This window comes from Clytia hemisphaerica, unplaced genomic scaffold (genome assembly GCF_902728285.1).
Source record: "Clytia hemisphaerica strain Z4C2 unplaced genomic scaffold, Clytia hemisphaerica genome assembly, whole genome shotgun sequence".
Classification (NCBI taxonomy): domain Eukaryota; kingdom Metazoa; phylum Cnidaria; class Hydrozoa; order Leptothecata; family Clytiidae; genus Clytia; species Clytia hemisphaerica.
Window position 1 is genome coordinate 1,232,324 of NW_027103473.1, and position 19,460 is coordinate 1,251,783.

General features: G+C 34.9%; 2 protein-coding genes across 2 annotated transcripts; one reads left to right on the top strand and one right to left on the bottom strand.

Moving 5' to 3' along the window:
• Window positions 1-4,085: 4,085 nt before the first annotated feature.
• LOC136798497 (uncharacterized) lies at window positions 4,086-19,460 on the top strand. The gene is made up of 2 exons (XM_067055121.1): window positions 4,086-5,704; window positions 19,109-19,460. Exons 1-2 carry the CDS (start codon window positions 4,137-4,139, stop codon window positions 19,122-19,124), a joined length of 1,584 nt encoding a protein of 527 aa, XP_066911222.1. The 5' UTR covers window positions 4,086-4,136; the 3' UTR covers window positions 19,125-19,460.
• Window positions 7,006-10,455, bottom strand: LOC136798496 (uncharacterized). The gene is made up of 3 exons (XM_067055120.1): window positions 9,623-10,455; window positions 8,842-8,940; window positions 7,006-8,420 (listed from the first exon to the last, which is right to left on the bottom strand). Exons 1-3 carry the CDS (start codon window positions 10,436-10,438, stop codon window positions 7,380-7,382), a joined length of 1,956 nt encoding a protein of 651 aa, XP_066911221.1. The 5' UTR covers window positions 10,439-10,455; the 3' UTR covers window positions 7,006-7,379.

Consider the following 19,460-nt stretch of genomic DNA (forward strand, 5'->3'; position numbering starts at 1 on the left):
AATACTATGAAAAATAACAACAATAATAATTATAAGATAGAGACAAACACCATTTCAACAATTGCAGTGTTAAATATATTGAAAAGTATTTCTCTTTCCTGTAAGAATACCCTTAGTATATCAAATTTTTTCCGGCAAACTTCCGTTGCAGCTTTTTTTACTGAAAGTAATAAAATGGCTAAATTATTTGCTTAATGTCTTTTTTTTTTAAGTAAAAAAAAAAACACTCAAATATTTTTAAGTACTCTTAAAAATAATTGTTAATATATTTGGTTTAAAAATATTTTGGAGAAGATCCTTATAAACAAATATTAGAAAATTGCAGTCAATTGTTTGCCTTAAACCCTCTAAGGATTTCAGCCAATTTTCGATGCAGTTGAAAATCGATTAAAAGGGGATCCTCGTAATAAGAGCGATAATTGCTGAGTTGCAATTAAGGTGGAGCTCTATTGCAAATTAGCGAATTACATTTTGTTAAAAGTATGCGAATTCTTTTTAAAGTAATTAAATGCAACCAGACAACAATGAGAAGATCCTTACTTACTAGACTATGCTATAGTCTAATACGAATTCGAATAATAAATAGTAACCTCAAACACACAAATTAGCAGTCGGGCGGAAAATTTGTCCGCGCGGGCGAAAAATAGTCGGAGGGGTCAATGTCTCAAACACAGACTCTATTTCCGTCGCGCTACATATTACGTTTTATAATATACAACTATGTTATATCATAATAATATATTACGATCGTCTACTTACTTACTAGCTCAAAGCTTATCGAATGTTCACAAATGGACAAGGCACACGTTTTTTAAAAGAACGTCAACATTTTTCTGATGTGTTCTGATAATTTTGAATTTCATTAACTAGCGGATTATTTAACTTTTTGGGGAAAATCATTCTAAAATATTCTTAGGATATTTCTTAGGTTAGGGTCGAAATTCAACTATAAAATTTAACAAGAAATACAACCCGAGGCAAAAAATGACATTTTAGTGAAAATTTTGAGCCTTACTTGGGGAAAACTGGCAATTTACAGTTAAAGCCGCTCTATAAATGGCATTCTTAGATTTTGTTGCCTGGTTACATGAGGTGATGTTCTTAGCATATTCTTAATTTTTTGCAAATTTCGTCATGAATATTCTTATAAAGTATATTCTTATAGAAAAAAGCGTGTATAACAAGTACGTCGGAAGCATGGGAGTGTAACGCTCGTCAAAAGATAATGAAATTATACGATTACAAATCTCTTCCTCTTCTGATATGTTCGACATGGTCTAAAACCACTTATGTTGGTTATCTACCGTGAAAAGCACAGGTCGAAATCGTATATCGACGCCGTGCCGACCAATCCAGATTCTATTCAGCGCGCAATCAACGCAGAGAAAAGTAACCATGACGACCATCCAAGATCTTGGATGAGTTTCAAAGTTGATATTTTTATTCCTGTCATTGAAAACACAATTCAAAAATATCATCAATGCTTTTTAAAAAGAGTCAGTGATAGAGAATTATAACATAAAGTCTGTCTATTATTTCGATTCAATTAAAGTAACATTTCCATAATTAAAAGTTTAGTAATTACTGTTATACATTTGGGGATCATGTAAAAAATTTCTTTTAAAGGAAACTCATTTCAATTACACTTGGAGGTTTCTGGGGAATTCGTAAATACTAAACTGCATACTGATACAGTCTGCTAGACATTAATATGGTAATATTTGTTCTTCATCATTGATTTTTTCTACAGTGATTAGATTGACACATGCGCGATAAAATTTCTATTATTGGTCTTCAGAGGTTGAAATATTCTCAACCTCTGATACTAAGGGTATTGGTTATCTCCATCCCAACACGCTATTTTTGATCACTCTGTTACCACTTTGCGTCTACGATGGAGAACTTGTCGACGCCGTGTTTTTTTACAAAATTCGACGTCACTATAAGCGACAGAAAATAAATGGCGACCAAAAACATAAACAAACGGTGCCGAGGAAAAAGCCGCGGTCGTCTGGTACAGGCTAGGTTATCAGCCGAAAAGCGGGGACTGCAGTGATAATGCATTTTAGCGCATGGTTAGGACGTAAAAATTCATCGCCCTGCAGAATAAATTCGCCTTTTGTTTATAAACGAATATAAGAAACTTATATAAATGCAGAGCTTTTTCGAAAAAAAATCTGCTTTTTATCTTGAAACAAACAGACCCAATTTCGATCCAAAGGGAGAAACTTCTTTTATGCATGTCAAAACAGACTTGGGTGATTTGGCTTCTTGCAAATAGTTTGAATAATTCCTAACCAGGTCATAACCACACGTTGTGAAATCTTATTGGTATACACGCTGCAAACCTGCAAAGATAAACAAAAATACTTGAAGTTGAATTCCAAAGTTGGTTACGGTAAGAGAACGAATGTGCTTTGCCATCTTTGCAGAGAATGAAATGAGGTTTCGAGAAGTTTTTGCTAAATCTTTCTCCACTAGCTTTAATTGAGTATCCGATTTTAAAAACTTTTTTTTCATAACGAATCAGCTAGGTAGTGAACGGAGAAAATAGTCGACTCTCTGTAACTCGATCTTTAAGGGACTTAAAGACTTTTCGAATCACAGAAAGGTTCGAATTACAGAGAGTATTTTATACAACTTTGCAGTTGAGGGGATCAATGCTATATGCTTGAGTTTAAATTACAGAAAGATTCGAATAGTAGAGGTTCGTATTGGACCGAGTTCAATATATCTGCCAATCAGAGGTGTACACCTATTACAGGGGTCTTTTTGCTAACACGGATGGATTTGAAAATCTGGTGAAACTGGTGAAACAGCTTAGAAGAGTCTCTCACTGTGGTTATGTACTCTCGGGTACCTAATAGCCACCCCCGCTAATTAATTTTTCGAAAATTTTCCACCCAGGACATTCTTATTCCAACCCCCCCCCCCCGCTTATTAATTTTTGGGAAAATATTTTTGAAAGAAATCAAAAAAAATGACTTTATAAAATTCTAAATAAAGGCCCTTTGTAAAATTCTAAATGAAAGCCCTAAACTACAACGTAACCCTGTTTTAGCCCCAAGCTTTTTTGATTTTTTTTGTGTCCCCAGGGGGGGGGGTAGAATCTACCACCCTTGATTATTTTTTACCTAGCAGAAGTATGGCAATGAATTTTGGTACAGATGTTCTCCATCATGACACAAATTTCCAGGAAAAAAAAATGATGACGTCATTCAAAAACCGATTATGTCATCCCAAAATTTCTACCTGTCGGAAAAAAGCCTAAATATAAATATATGGTTTACAAAAATGTATATTACAGTCGAACCAATAAAGATATTCAGATTCTGTTTAAAGATTCTGAAAGATAAAAGGCTGCCCTTTAACATAATTTCCGGTTTTGTATTTTCCATTAAGATTTTATCTTAAAATCTGAAGATGAAGATGAGTAAAATTTTCTTTGATGACGTCATAAATAATGATGTCATCATTTTTAAGGATTTTTTTATTTATTTTCAAATTCTTATTGTCAATGCCTATCACGTGTCAAAATCTGAAAATGATTGATCTGAACAACCTATGACCCTAAAATTTTGCACAAGTACTCTTAATTAGATTTTGTTAAAAGTCAGAAAGTTTCAAGTCGTTTAAAAATTTTTTCTTCGAGATATAAACATAAGAACTCCAGCGTGGTAGATTCTACCCCCCTGCAACTAATAGGGTTAAGCCTCAAAATAAAAAGAATAAAAAAAAGAACACCCGGAAAAAAATTTTACTGGTTCTTATAAAAAAGCATGTATAGTACTTGGTGAGTCCTTTTATATAATATTTCACTACTCAATCACGAAAAAACTCGTTTTCTTTTAATGTATTTCCAAACGGAAAGAGCAAGGTTGACGTCGGCCAGTCATTTTTTGTGTGCTATAGGTCAACCGGTTAATAGGTCGAAAAGTCAACCAATGCGAGCCAAAAGGTTTTGTCATCTCAGCAATATTTATCAGGTAACTTTTGTCATAGAGTGTAATAAATTTGAAATCAGGAAAGCACGAGGAAGCTGAAGCCATGTATAAAAAGGCCAAAGACTTTTGGAAAGAGTGCATTTATAGGCTACCATTTCAACGAAATGAGGAAAGGATGATGAAAAAGAGAGGATGATGGAGGATATTGAGTTTATCAAGGTTGAGAATGTTGAAACACTTCAGAAACTCAATTATGACAACTATACTGGTCAAATTGCTCTTGATTGTCGATGGTTTGAACGATATGAGACTTACAAACTACTTGCTTTACACTTGGAGAAGTTAAATAAAAAGACGCACAATGTTCTAACTGTTGTCGTTAAAGATAACTCTATGTTCCATGAACTTGAAAGTCGGTGTAAAAATAATCCTCAGATTGTACAAAAACTTATTATTGCTGATCAAGAGATGTCCAACCAAGATATACTTGAATCAGGGAAACTTCTAAAATCATTTTATGAATCAGAAGCTAATTATCTCAAACTTTTTCAAATGCATCCCTTATTACAGTTGAGACTGAAAGCGAAACTTATTCAAGATAGAAAAAGGAATAATAGACGAGACAGCTCACATCCAACAAGACGCCCGACTATAACACAGATAAAAGAATTTCAATCAGAGGCAATCGGAACCCAAGAACGCATTGAACATATTGAACAAACGGAAAACCAAGACAAAACTATTCGGTCTAAGAAATGTGGGATGTGTAAAACTCATTTTAAAAAGGGAAATGACATTGGAAAGCCGTTTTGCAAGCCATGTTTTGATTTGAATGAGGAGATGTTGAAAGCTAAAGCACCATTACATAACAGATATGCAATTGTAACAGGTGGTCGAATCAAGATAGGGTTATATACAGCATTGCGTCTCCTGCGTGATGGTTGCAATGTCATTGTGACAACAAGATTCCCAAATTCTGCTCGTCATTCTTACTCGCAACTCCCTGATTACAACGACTGGAAGAATAGGGTTCAATTTATAAAGCTAGATCTGTTAGACATGCGTTCTGTTCAAGAGTTTATTTGTTGGACTGAAATTAATATACCCCATCTTGATATTCTGATTAACAATGCTGCCCAGACTATTTGGCGCCCTTCAAAATATTTTGATGAATTACAGAAAGAGGAAGACCAGCTAGCTCTGTCAAATACAAACAAACTGAAACGAAAACACCACGAAGGATTACTTTCCAAAGAATATTGTAAAGCCTTTAACAAACAAAAATCTATCTTAGGGGCTTCTAACAATATTGATAGTCCGAAAAACGAAATTATTTCTGCACCATCAATCTCATCGTATAGAGCCAATGAATTTTTTCACAATCCGGCAAATGATAACAGTGTTTGGTTTCCACATGGTGTGAAAGCCGATGACGGACAACAGTTGGACTTACGACCCATGAATTCATGGCGGTTGAAACTGACAGATATTCCATTTTCAGAATTGTTACAAGTTTTGACCATAAATTCTGTTGCCCCTTTCGTATTGATTTCCCAACTGAAACCATTGTTACTTGCATCACCGTTCCAGCGTAAGCTCATCGTCAATGTATCTGCCATGGAAGGACAATTCTCAAATTTCAATAAAGGGCCATACCACGTTCACACCAATATGGCTAAAGCGGCCCTAAATATGTTAACCCGAACAAGTGCTATCGAATTTGAGAGTGAGAATATTTTCATGACTGCGGTTGATACAGGGTGGTGTACAGATGAACGCCCTTATGAACAAGCGCGACAAGCCAAAAACAAAGGATTCCGTGTTCCCTTAACAGATGAAGATGGGGCGGCTCGTGTTTACCACCCAATTCACCATGGAATGAACGAAAATAATCAACCGTACTTTTCAGTGTTCTTGAAAGACTTTAAAGTTCACCCTTGGTGATGTGTTAGAAATTAAAAAACTATTATTATAATTTCATACGTAAGAGCACTCGGCTAAATATTGAAATTTAGAGAAAAAAGTATTCATAAAGGGCATAAAGTTTGACGGAAAAATTGTTTGCGTGTATATTATAAAGAAATTCTTTCGAAAAGGTTATGAAAATAGTATTTAATTTTACGACCTTATTTTGTACATGACTGAATTCCTAAAAAAATAAGGGGTACACCATTACCTATTATCTACAGGAGTTACAAATAAACGCGTTCGCGTTGGCCTACGTACAGTTGACGCTCTCTAATTTGACGCTCTACCATTCCATATTCTCCCTTATTCAATGGAAATTCAATTCCCTTTGAAAATCGAATTAGAGAGCGTCAACTTTAGTGTTTTACCGGGTGCGCCACAAAAAAGTTTCTCTCTTTGAAACTGATTTTCTCGTAATCTGAAGATTAAAAAAAACATGCCTATTCCATTGGAAAGAAGAAAGATAAACTTAAATTTTGATGGGTCATTTTTTCAATTCGATTCATTAGATCAAAAGTATGCTCACTTGATTAAAAAAGTTACTTTCAGAAAGTGCCCGAAAACGTTAAATTATTTTTATTTTAAAACTAGCAATCGCAATAGGCTTTACATTATTAAAAGCATTTTTAAGTAGTTAAACACATGAATTTTGAAGCTGATGGGTCGAAAGGGTTTAAAATCTTCATCAAAATCTTTTTAATTTACTTTTACCAATATTTTCCTCAGATTTTTGTTTGTAGACTGACTAAAGTCTATGTAAGGCTGGATGTACCTCGAAACCCCAATTTGATGTATTTTTATGAATTTTACAAGATTGGTTGGCTTTTTTCGACGAATTTTCTTCCTTTTAATGTATTTCAACCTTCCTTTATATACCAAAAGGTCATTTAGACAGCTAATTATCATTTTTGATCACTGAAACAAAAATACTGATACATCATGTAATTATGCTTGTTTAATTTGATAGGTCAATTTTTAACGTTTTTGAGCACTTTCAGAAAGTAACTTTTTTATTCAATTGAGCATAACTTTCGATCTAATGAATCGAATTGAAAAAATGAAGCATCAAAATTTAAGTTTTCTTCTTTCTAATGGAATAGGCATGGTCCTTTTAAAACTTTTAGATTTCGAATAAATATGTTTTAAAGAGAGAAACTTTTTTGTGGCGCACCCAGTATTAATTGGAAAATGATGGTGTAAGAATCATTCTGAGATTACTGTTCAAGAGATATCCTATAATACTGTTGGTACCAGCCATACTTTAATACAGAAAAAGCTTTTGCCATTTTAGTCCATTTTTGAAATCAACATGAACATCAACTGCTATATAACTCATTGGCATTTGAAGGCAACATGAGCCTCTGGAAGTCAAACTTTCGTCAAAAGGGAACATCAAACTTGGAATGTATGTCCCGCATTGCGTCATCTGTCGATCCTAGCCACCCTGGTTATTTTACATAGACACTTTCACTTCTTGAAGAACGGTATGTTTGACAGGTCACATGACATTGTTTCGTTTTTTGATTGGATCGTATGTTGATAACGGTCTGCCACAACCACAAGCAAATATTGAGTGGAATAAATAACCAAGCATGCGCATACGAATAGATTACCTGCCAATATAGATTTCCATTTCTTCCGCCAGACACGAATGACGGGAATATTCATGTACCAGGTAAGAATGAAAATTCCAAAAGCTGTGAAAACATATTCAATCAAAATGGCAGAAAAGCTGCGTATGAAAAATTTCGAAACAACATCATAGACATCTACAGCATTTTCTTGACCATCAATCCCAATCTGTAGTGAGTAAAACTGAACAAACGCGTTGGTATAGATTAGAGCATTAGTTTCGTGAATGATATTACAAATGGTGAGATCGGCAACTAACCTTTGCGTACGCGGCGTGCGAAACGAACCAACAAAGGAGTTATAATCACGCTCTTTCTTTAGAACTTTCTTATAAAACCAAAAGTAAAAATGATCTCGAAGGACAACTGATAAACGCTCTAAGAATCCAATCAAGGCATGCGCAAAACACAGAAAAAGAAACAGGGCGGACGATTCTAGTTCTGCTTGAAGGGCTCGGTAAACAAGAGCTGCACCAGCATAAACTGCAATAACCAACATATAAGACGTCCCAGGATGGTTGATATTGGAGACGTTCTGGATCACGATCCGGCTTATTGCTTTATTGATAGCACCAAAGATAGGCGACACTCCGGCAACGAGTGCTTGTTGAAAAGGTCCCAGTTTGACAAACCATGGAACAAGCAGATAGAAAGTTAAAAATAGTGTAGCTGCTCCAAGCATGAACTGTGAACCAAGCTGGAAGGTGATGATTAATTTTCGACCACGCTGGTTTGTAAAATGTTTAGCTAACGTGTAACTATTGGCAATCATAACACAAACAAAGATGGCGTTGAGAGGGAACATTCGTTGAGGCCAATCGTATACATCATATACTTGGAAAAAGAGACGATACACTGAATCAATGAATGCTGCTATCTATAATGTAAATTAAAGAGAAAAGAAATGAAACTCAAACTCGACGTTAACATACCAAGAGATTCACTCAAAAAAGTTTTTAATGAGGCTTTCTCTGCACACCCAAAGAACTGACATTAAGTCTGTAATGTAATCTACGCTCAGATAGAATCTTTTTTTGAATCCTTCATACCATAAAAATCAAAGGAATATTTCTCTGGTGACCGTACCATACTAGAGTTTTAAAATATATCCTATGACTCGGTGAACCTGATTCTTCAGATCCAAGGGATGTTTCAGGTAGGGTTCTCAACTAGGATTCAACTTTCACATACGCATATCAATGAAGTGTGTGACGGGTCACACTTTCCAAGATATAAAATGGTATAAAATGAGTTCCATGCAAAACCTGGTTACAATGAATAAAAAAGTTATTACATACCACGTTCAAATGTAGCAAATGAAGTTGATCGATCAGTTTGAAACCGAAAACGAAAATCAAAACTCCAATATGGAAGAATTGTAAAATCCATCCTTGAACCTTAAAAAGAGAAAGCTTTACTAATCAACGTTGAACTGCTCTTAGATCTTCAATCAGGAAAGTCTCTTACCTGGAGGGGGGGGAGGGGTACTTAAGAAAAATTGGGTACGGGACGTGCCGCTGGTCAGGGCCCCTTTTTAGGCTCTGAAGATATCTGACAGGGTCCAAAATCTACTAATTTTCAAGATGTGTATCTGACAGGGTCCACTTTTGCTGATTTGAACAATCTTTCAGGGTAAAAATTAAGTTTACATTTTTTCGTCTTCTTTTAGTCATTTTTGCCACTTGTTAGCTTCAATTTTTCGTTTTGACAGGGTCACCATTTTACCAAAAATTCATATCTGACAGTGTCAACTTTTCGAACTCCAGCGGCACGTCCACATCAGCCGTCAAGGTCAGTGCCCCCCCCCCCGGGTTCTCTTACTTTGAGTGGTCAGGTCATCTCTACACAAGTAGCTTTTTTACACGGCTGAAAATAAAATCATAGTATTATAATGTCCAAAAACGAAACCTAAAGTCAAAGTGTAAATTACTGAAACACTCATCTTTTAAGACCTCCTGAAAGTAACCAATCGTGATTTTTAACCTGAAAAAAAAAGACCTTACTCTTTTATATTAGTTATACTACGCCGAAATGATAAAATGAACAAGCCTCACAGTAATAACGACAGAATTGACTCACCACTTGCACGGATACACGAACACGTTGCACGTTTAACGGTACACGGTGCCATGGTGTAAAATAACATGCATCTGCAGTATTAATATCCACAAACATAATCCCAACAGAGATAGCAGCCACCAAGAAACTACACAGCACAACCATATAAAAAGAATATAGAAAACAGGTGGCAAGCCATCTTAATTTGCCTTGTGGACGATAGTTTCTCCAACTAAAATCAACATTAAGCGATTTATCTTCTTCGTCAGATAAGTTTTCACCATAAGAATCATTGCTTTTGTGTCTCTCTTCGTCAGCTTCTAAATCATCATTATTTCGGTTTTTCTGTCCCTCAAGAGTGCGAAATGCGTTGTTATTAGAGCTTTCCAGACACGAGTCTCTACTGTTCAAAAGAGAATGTTCATTCCTGTGACCCGCGAATTCGGGAGGCTCTTTGCTATACGTGCTCTTTACAGAGACATCTGTATCGTTACTGCAGTTCGCAGGATGATGTCCTCTTGTCGGGCCTAGCCAATCAGAGGAAGGATCCAAATCTTGCCCTGGTCTTTCTAAAAATGAGTCTCTATATTTAAAATCCCTCTTTGAAGGAGGGCTGAATTCTTCGAATAGACAATCATCACTACTGAAATCTTCCAACGCCCTTTCTCGTATTTCAGTGCTTGATCGCAAAATAAGGGGCGTAAGTCGAGAGTCACCATCTTCGCCCTCGTGTCTTGGCGTGACTTGAAGATCATTGAGCTTGTAATTTTGGATGACTCCGCCAGCAAGACCTTCAATGGCTGATACACCAAAAGTTACAACAAATGTTGTACACATTTCTAATGTTTATTTTCTATCTGAAAATAAAAATTTCCAAATAGTCAATGTTATCTTCAGATTTTTATTTGCAGTAAAAATAATTGACCAATTTTCAGTAGGTTGAAAATGAATATAGAAAGTGTGCGTTATAAAGTCACTTTGGCTCACCTATTTAGTACAAAAAATGTTTGACCTTTCGAATTTTTTCTACTCCTTTTAGAGGAGGGAGGGATAATTTTGAGGTTAATACTTTGACTTTGAATCGTTAAATAATTGAATCATTCTATCGACGCTCCTATGCCTAACAGCGAAAAATACGACGTTCAACAGAAACTGCACAAAAATAGATCGAGTTGAAGTTCATCAAGGCCAAATGACGTCACCTGGAAGATACACACACTCACAAAGACACACATAACCTTATTCCATCTTAATAAATTGAAACCAACGCCGACCAACGCAACCCACTTCTAAAGTTATTGAGTTTAACGGTCTAAGTAGAAACAGAAAGTGCAACAATATTTCCAGCAACAGATATCATTTTCTCCATCTATTAAAAGTACAGTGCACAGTATTTTTTGTTGTTATCCGATCGCATCTCATGCGTTGAAAAGAGAAAGTAGAAAAATGCAAACGTCATTCTAAGACAGTTTTTTCTTATAAGAAAATGCCAAAATATTTTCTCTCCGTGATACAACTTCGTCACCACCACAGCTGAAATCCATTAAACTGAGTTTTGATGAAAAAAGTCACCAAATCTGATTGAACAAAGTCTCTCTGATTGTGTACGCTGGAAAGAAAAATATTTCCGAATCTTTACGAGAGCTAGTTATCTTCTCCTTTGTGTTTAGATTCCTTTAACAAACGCGACACGGGCTCCTATTTTGACAAGTAATCATTACGAAAACCACAAAATTGATATGGTCTACTTGGACAAAGTACAAATACGAAATGTTTTATAGTCCATGACAACAAATCGTGATATCTGTAAAAAGAGGGTTTAATCCGCTCGCGTATCTGAGGGCTTATTTTGAATCACTGAATGACGAGCTATTCAGGCCCAAGACACAAAAATATTTGAAAAGATCCGCTAGTCTAAATAATCCCTTCGCTAGTCAAAGGACATTCAGGGTAATCAAACACTGAATTTGTTCGGGATTCACCGGGGAATTATTTTGACATTCACCGGTATAGCAAAAACAAAGGAAAACTGGATGATTGTATTTAATAAGTCAGAGTGTGCGTGATAGTAGATTTACGTCTGGATATGAAGCTTTAAGAAAAAGCGAAGTAGTCCGGGAGCTGGGGGAGGTCAACTATGACAATCGTAGAGGCACGTGCAAACATATATCATCATGTGGCACTATGAAATTTCCGAATTTACTTGTTTGCTGTCCGAAATTTTCTTGTAGGTGTCTATTTAACTTGATCTTGATACACTTCACATACCTTCCAGCCAGATCAACCAAATTGATTTTACTTGTCGTTTCACTTGGCATATCATGCATTAAATTGATAGAAATGGAATTAATATCAATGAAGGGTTGAAGTTATTCAACATAGATCAACATATTTGTCCTTTGCACATGAGGCCGCAAAATGCTTCAACAACTTGCCTGTTGATATCAAACGAATTGACAAAAAGGAAAGCTTTGCTGATAAATGCTGGAATTTTTATTTTGATAGGGCGCTAGCCAAATCTCTAAGCTAATTCAATTCAACCTCGAGTCACAAACTTAATCAACACAGTCGATCTAGTATCTGATACTTACGTGTAGTCTTTAGCATTTGCAGCCTAGTCTATTTTCTAAGGTCATTTATTTTCAATCACTTGCTATATATTTGGACCCACTCTTCTTGTGTTTTCTAGCCCACCAGCGATTCTAGCGTTCCCCTTTTGATATATTTATTCTATGTTAATATTTATTTTATTTTATCTAAAACATTGTTCTAGCATTTTATATTCCTAAATGAGACCGAACCTATATTCTAATTTACCGAAGCCATTCCACAATTTTGCCATCACAATATCTACAAATTTAACCGAACGATTTTAGTTTTGATGTTAATTCGATGTTGCGCTATTACGTCTAGTCTATTCTACATTCGATTTTTCTTCTCAGTTTGATCTCCTATGAATATATTAAAATATTATCATATAAGTAGTTTTTCTCCCTAATATTTAATATTTACTATTTCATTGCATAACTAGGACTTTGACAACCTACACAATTCGACCTATGTGATTTTTTATTTATATCATCTTATCCGACGAACCTATTTTTCAGCGTCTTCTATATTAGGTTGCCCATTGATTTATTATTTCTATACTATGTAGCCGACCAGCCCACTAAGCTTCCATAAATGATTTAGCTGTCCACTTCGTATCAGTTTGAATCTTAGAATTTTATATACATTTATATACATAACATATACATAAAATATTTCAACTTCTTGTAAGAAGAACCAATATACTTTTGGAGATCAAGAAATTAATGATGAAAAAAAAAAATGATCTAACTAATCTCAAAAAAAAATATCTGGTTTGTTATAAAGGAAAATAGATGTATACTTTCATAAGCAAATGTATTTCTAAGGGTTATAATTACCTGTGTGAAGTTGACGGTGAAAATTGCATGTGATGTACTACTGGTATCGTTCATGTTAGTCGAAGCAGTTGTTCTATTAGAGAGTTATGTGAGATAAGATAATCATGTCTCATCAAATAGTTATTAAATACAACTAGCCATAACTTTCATTAAGGTGCCACCGCAGCAAAACGAACACATAGAGTTGAATTTGCGTTCAAAAGGAATGATCTTAGCCCTACAGTAATTTTTGTTAAGAGTGACCTCTCATCTGAGACAAAATTCTTTCAAATGCTAACAAATGTGTCAAGGGAGTGATTTACAGTCTACTTACAGTGACATCCGTGCCTTGTTTTACACGTTTTTTATAAGAACAATTTCATAAGAACACGAGGCTGAAATTGGGCCAAACCCTAAGAACAAATTAAGAAGAATCTGAACCTTAGATTTCAGAAATTACTGAGAAGTACATGTTTCCATTTTAATTAATATTGACATTTAAGGCTGAAAAACTCATATAAATTTAAGAGCAGCCCAGCCAGAATCATATGACTTACTGGTTTTTCCTATAAAAAGCGTATATATCTGAAGATACTGCTCTTCACATGTTATTTTACTAATGTACACGTTTAGCAACATAACTGTTCGAATACTTTATCAACCGTCAAATTAACATGATACACCAACTAATGAAGAACCCAACAACATCAAAATACCTCTTGACACTACTTAACAGCACCTACGAAATACGTTCAACATCAATACTACAGTCTATCTTCAATACATGCACACAGAACGGCATTGATATCTACAGCATCATAATCAACAATAAAACACAAAAAACTGAAATCAAGCCCAATTCTGGAAAGTTTTAATCAAAATGAACTACACTACTTACTTTCAAACTGGCAACGCGTCATCTCTATCACTTTAAATGACCAATTAGTGAAGTATCTTGTAAAAACTCCAGCTCATCCCAATCGGATCCTACTAAAACAAATTTTAGAATCACATATACCTAGAAATTTATGATAGATGATTGAAAAATGACCCTTCCTTTTCTTGTGAGACTTAACCCAACTTCTTAACCACACATACGTAGTCACTATAATCTGTCATTTTTCCCTTTTTAAATCAATCTCTAGAACTTGTGAAAAATTATGAGATGTTTGCCCAACTTCCTTATGCGTGAAGCTATGAATGCCATCCTCAGAAGCTTTAGGCTTCCTCCGGTGGCAACTAGCCTTCAACAAAGCACAATTTTTAGATTGAGTCTTTATAACAAAATCGTGCAAATTATCTTGTCAGATCTCCAGGTGTTGTACACGTAGAGTCTTGGCCCCCACCAAAACAAAAATCATTATAATTGTTTTTCGAGCATATTTTCTACAAACAAAGCTTTCTTCTCAAAAATATCAAAAACAGTGATGATGCCTTCAAACTTTTCATTCAATATTTTGCTTTTGAATTTTAAGATGCTTCTTTAAAATAGTGAAGAAAATTTGGGACAAGCTGGAGTTTTTACAAGCTCTTATTTGATTTGGTTGGTCGTTAAGATATAATAAAAGAATTTTTTACTTTGAATGACCAATTAGTGAAGTATCTTGTAAAAACTCCAGCTCATCCCAAAAATTTTACTACTTTCCATAGAAAGGTTGCAGATTATTTCTAAATGCTCCATAGATTCGAAACTAAATTAGTTTATAAGCTATCATACCTTAGCTCATTCCCTTGCTCCATGATAGCTTCTATAGCATTGTAATCAGTCACCATATGTTTGGTTAGACCTATGAAAAGTGATTAGTTTTGTAGAGGGTGATTTGTATTCATAAAACTGTGTTAATAACAAGCATGGGAATTTCCAGATGTTCTTCGCAAAAATGAATGAAATTTTGACATAATAAAATTCTAGACACCTTTGTCTCTTCTTACCTTGCACGTATGGTTAAATGATTTTTATTTATATCAAAACTTAAATTGCTCTCTCTTTACAGAGTATCCATGAACATAGTAAAGAGTTGAGGTTAAGACAATAGAGCAAGTACGACAGAATCATACGAAGGAGTGCAACGCTCATTAAAAGATAACGAAATTACAATTACAAATTTCTTCCTCTGATATGTTTGGCATGGTCTAAAACCGCCTATGCTGGGTTATCAGTAGCCTTACCAACACGCGATTTCTGATCACTCTGTTGATCTATCACTTGTTACCACTTTCGCGTCTACGATGGAAACGACGCTATGTGTTTTTTATAAAATTCGACGTCACTATAAGCGACAGAAAAAAGATGTTTGTCGAGGAAAAACCGTGGCCGTCTGGTACAGGCTAAGTTATCAGCCGAAAAGCATAAAAATCTTCTTATACGGCAAAAAGGCAGAAGCTCACTGCAGTGATAATGCATTTTAACGCCATGATTAGGACGTAAGAATTCATCGCCCTGCAGAACAAATTCCCCTTTTGTTTATAAACGTATAAGAAACTTATATAAATGCAGAGCTTTTTCGAAAAAAAATCTGCTTTTTATCTTGAAACAAACAGACCCAATTTCAATCCAAAGAGAGAAACTTCTTTTATGCATGTCAAAACAGACCTGGGTGAACTTGGCTTCTTGCAAATAGTTTGAATAATTCCTAACCAGGTCATAACCACAAGTTGTGAAATCTTGTTGGTATACATGCTGCAAATATAAACAAAAATACTTGAAATTGAATTCCAAAGTTGGTTACAGTAAGAGAACGAATGTGCTTTGCCATCTTTGCACAGAATAAAATGAGGTTTCGAGAAGTTTTTACAAAACTTTTCTCCACTAGCTTTAATTGATTACCCGATTTTAAAAACTTTTTTTTCATAACGAATCAGCTAGGCAGTGAACGGTGAAAATAGTCGACTCTCTGTAACTCGGTCTTCAAGGGACTTAAGGCCGGCGCAAATGAATCCAACATTCAAGCCAACATTTCCAATTCATTGTTGGACGAAATGTTGGACGAAAAGTCACGTGCAAAATTTCGAAAAATTGTATGAAAAGTCATTTGCGCAAAAACGTCAAACATTTTCATCCAACATGATTATGCAAATGCATCCAACATTGAAACCAACATAAAAGTGACGTCAATCTCATTAAAAAATGTTGGATGAAAATTTGACGGCGATCAAACTTCATCCAACATGATTTCCAACAATTTTCTTAAAAAGTTGCAATTTTATGACTTGCGCAAACGAACTCAACATTTGATCCAACAATAATGTTGGATTCATTTGCGCCGGCCTTTACAGACTTTTCAAATCACAGAAAGGTTCGAATTACAGAGAGTATTTTTATACAACCTTACAGTTGAGGGGATCAATGCTATGCTTGAGTTTAAATTACAGAAAGATTCGAATAGTAGAGGTTCGTACTTGACCGAGTTCAATATATCTGCCAATCAGAGGTGTACACCTATTACAGGGGTCTTTTTGCTAACACGGAAAATCTGGTGAAACTGGTGAAACAGCTTAGAAGGGTCTCTCAGTCTTTGCTTATGTATGTTTGAGTCCGTGAAACTGGTGAAACTAGTGAAACAGTTTAGAGGGGTATTTTGACCTATGAATAAGTACTTGAGAATCTGTGAAACTGGTGAAACAGCTTAAAGAAGGGTATCAGGGTGTCAACAAAGGTCGTCACAAAATTTCCGTCATCTGAATATCCGTCAAATACTTCAAATACTAGAAAAGTCCGTCATTTTTCAAACCGGATTTGTGCAAGAAGTGTTGTAGCATTGTTTTATGTCAATGAGTGAATAAAGTGAGCATTTCAAGACTATAACATTTAAAACCTCAAAATAACAAAACTAGAGCCAAAATTTACTGGTTCTAATAAAAAAACGTGTATTGTAACTTTTATGTAATCATGGAATTATTATAGACACTGGAAAAACAACGGGCCTTGTCCGCAGTAATAACATTATTGTTCACCCTCCTTCCATCATTAAATGATTTTTCGTAGCATTTCAATGGCATTTCTCATCAAAATACACTTGTCCAATTCCCAAATGAGACTTTAAGTTCTCCTCCGAGATTCAAACTCATCTAGTTAATTACTGTTTATACGTCGTTATGACGTTTTAAATTTCGAGAAAGATGCAAAAACTTGCTACAGTATATGGCCCCCAAAACGGAGACGGCCCCAAAAACGGAGGTTTTCATTAAAATGAAGATTCTGACTTGTAGATTTATCACAATTAAACGATTTTTGTTTATTTTGAAAGAATGATGGTTATACTTAAAAATGAGCATGTTTTTGCTGGTTTGAGACAGATTCAAAATAACATATTTGCGTCTAAAGGAAATATTTTAACACCAAAATTAGATAAAAATTGCATATAACTCACTCTAGCTCCTTGGATAGTGAAAATAAGTTATGAAAACGGGGTATAGGAGACTTTCTACACCTAATGCCGTTCAGAAAATGCAAATACATCTGTGACTTTAGAGGCTGGGTAAAAGATAAAGCATCTTGACGGTCAACCAGTATTTTGGAGCCCTAGAATCAGCATTGACAAAACCAAAAATTCTAAATATGAGAAAAAGCAAAAAATCTTGGAATTCTCTTCCTATCACCTTGAGTTAATAGTTTATAACAAAAAATTAACATTATCCATAAAAATTTTCGCTGAATCAGCAAAAACGGCAAATTCTGTCATTTTTTTGCAAAATATAGGAGAAAAATATCTTTAAAGCTTAATATTTTCAGTTTCAGTCAAGCTTTTTTTCTAAAATTTTCACAGATTATTTCACACACGAATGAACTATTTTCAAAAGAGATTTGTTTTCAAAAACTTGATTAAGACGTTGTTAAATCAAAATCGTCATTTTGAAAATTTCTAAATTTTCAGTTTGGACTATGCAATATCGAAAATCTTGAAATATTTCATAAAAATCATAAATTTTACATCCATCGGGTCGTAAATTTAAGGGAAAACACAAATATGTTCATAGTTTTTCCTTCTATTACCACTGGGCTTAATAATTTGATTTCAGCTACACCTCCGTTTTGGGGGCCCCAAACCTGCATTTTGACAACCAGGGGTATACTGTAAAAATGTTATCAAATAAATTTATGCCCAAAACCCTCTAAATCATATTTCAAAACTATGGTCAAAATTTTGTATTCATATCTTAAAGATATCTCGAGAAATCGCTAAAATTTCAAACCTCCGTTTTGGGGGCCATTAGAAAAAAGCTACCTATCTTTAAGCGATTGAAAAATATTGTTGAAATTGAAAATTTAAAAAAAGAACTTCCAGGAAATAAAGTAGAGATGTTAAAGGTTTTCATGCAGCAAAAATTTTTGTAAAATCTCTTTTCCTCTAGATTTGAGAGAAATTTCAAATTTGATCGCCGTTTTGGGGGCCACATACTGTATGTATAAATTGAATATTGACACCAGAAATTTTTAAACTTCAACCTCAAAAAATCCACCGTGCCACAAAAGATTTTCATATCGCAGTGGAGCTATGAGACTCACGTCTAATATATGTCAATCTCAGCTCTTCTCGGAGAAATATTGGAAAGATATTCCCAATTCAAAATTTCGTGTCATTGGGCTCTTCCAGAAAAAATCCGTTCATGGGGGGTGGAGGATATATTATTTTTTTCATGAATTACCCCTGGACATTTTGATATTTAACCCCCTGGACACAGGTTATACCCCTGGACAAACATCAAATCAACCCCGTGGACACAAAAAAATACCCCTGGACAATGGAATTTACCCCCTGGACATTGCTATTTTTTGGTATTTTTTCAATACCCCTGGACAATTCATCCTCCACCCCCCATGAACGGATTTTTTCTGGAAGAGCCCATTATAAGCATTTTGTTTGATTTTACTCGTCTGATGATGTTTTTCTCACACCAAATTTCATAATTGTATTCGCTTGGTATTCTTGGTATTGGTTCATCGTCAATGTCTCAGCCATGGAAGGAAAATTCTCAAATTTCAATAAAGGGCCATACCACGTTCACACCAATATGACTAAAGCGGCCCTAAATATGTTAACTCGAACAAGTGGTATCGAATTTGAGAGTGAGAATATTTTCATGACTGCGGTTGATACAGGGTGGTGTACAGATGAACGCCCTTATGAACAAGCGCGACAAGCGAAAAACAAAGGATTCCGTGTTCCGTTAACAGATATAGATGGGGCGGCTCGTGTTTACCACCCAATTCACCATGGAATGAACGAACATAATCAACTGTACTTTTCAGTGTTCTTGAAAGACTTTAAAGTTCACCCTTGGTGATGTGTTAGAAATTACAAACTATTATTATAATTTCATACGTAAGAGCACTCGGCTAAATATTGAAATTTAGAGAAAAAAATATTCATAAAGGGCATAAAGATTAACGGAAAAATTGTTTGCGTGTATATTATAAAGAAATTTTTTCGAAAATGTTACGAAAATAGTAT

Coding starts and splice junctions, on each gene's coding strand:
- LOC136798496 (XM_067055120.1), bottom strand. CDS start 10,438: ATGTGTACAACATTTGTTGTAACTTTTGGTGTATCAGCCATTGAAGGT. Junction 8,941..9,622: donor TTCGTGTATCCGTGCAAGTG/GTGAGTCAATTC, acceptor TCTCTTTTTAAG/GTTCAAGGATGGATTTTACA. Junction 8,421..8,841: donor ATTTGCTACATTTGAACGTG/GTATGTAATAAC, acceptor TTTACATTATAG/ATAGCAGCATTCATTGATTC.
- LOC136798497 (XM_067055121.1), top strand. CDS start 4,137: ATGATGGAGGATATTGAGTTTATCAAGGTTGAGAATGTTGAAACACTT.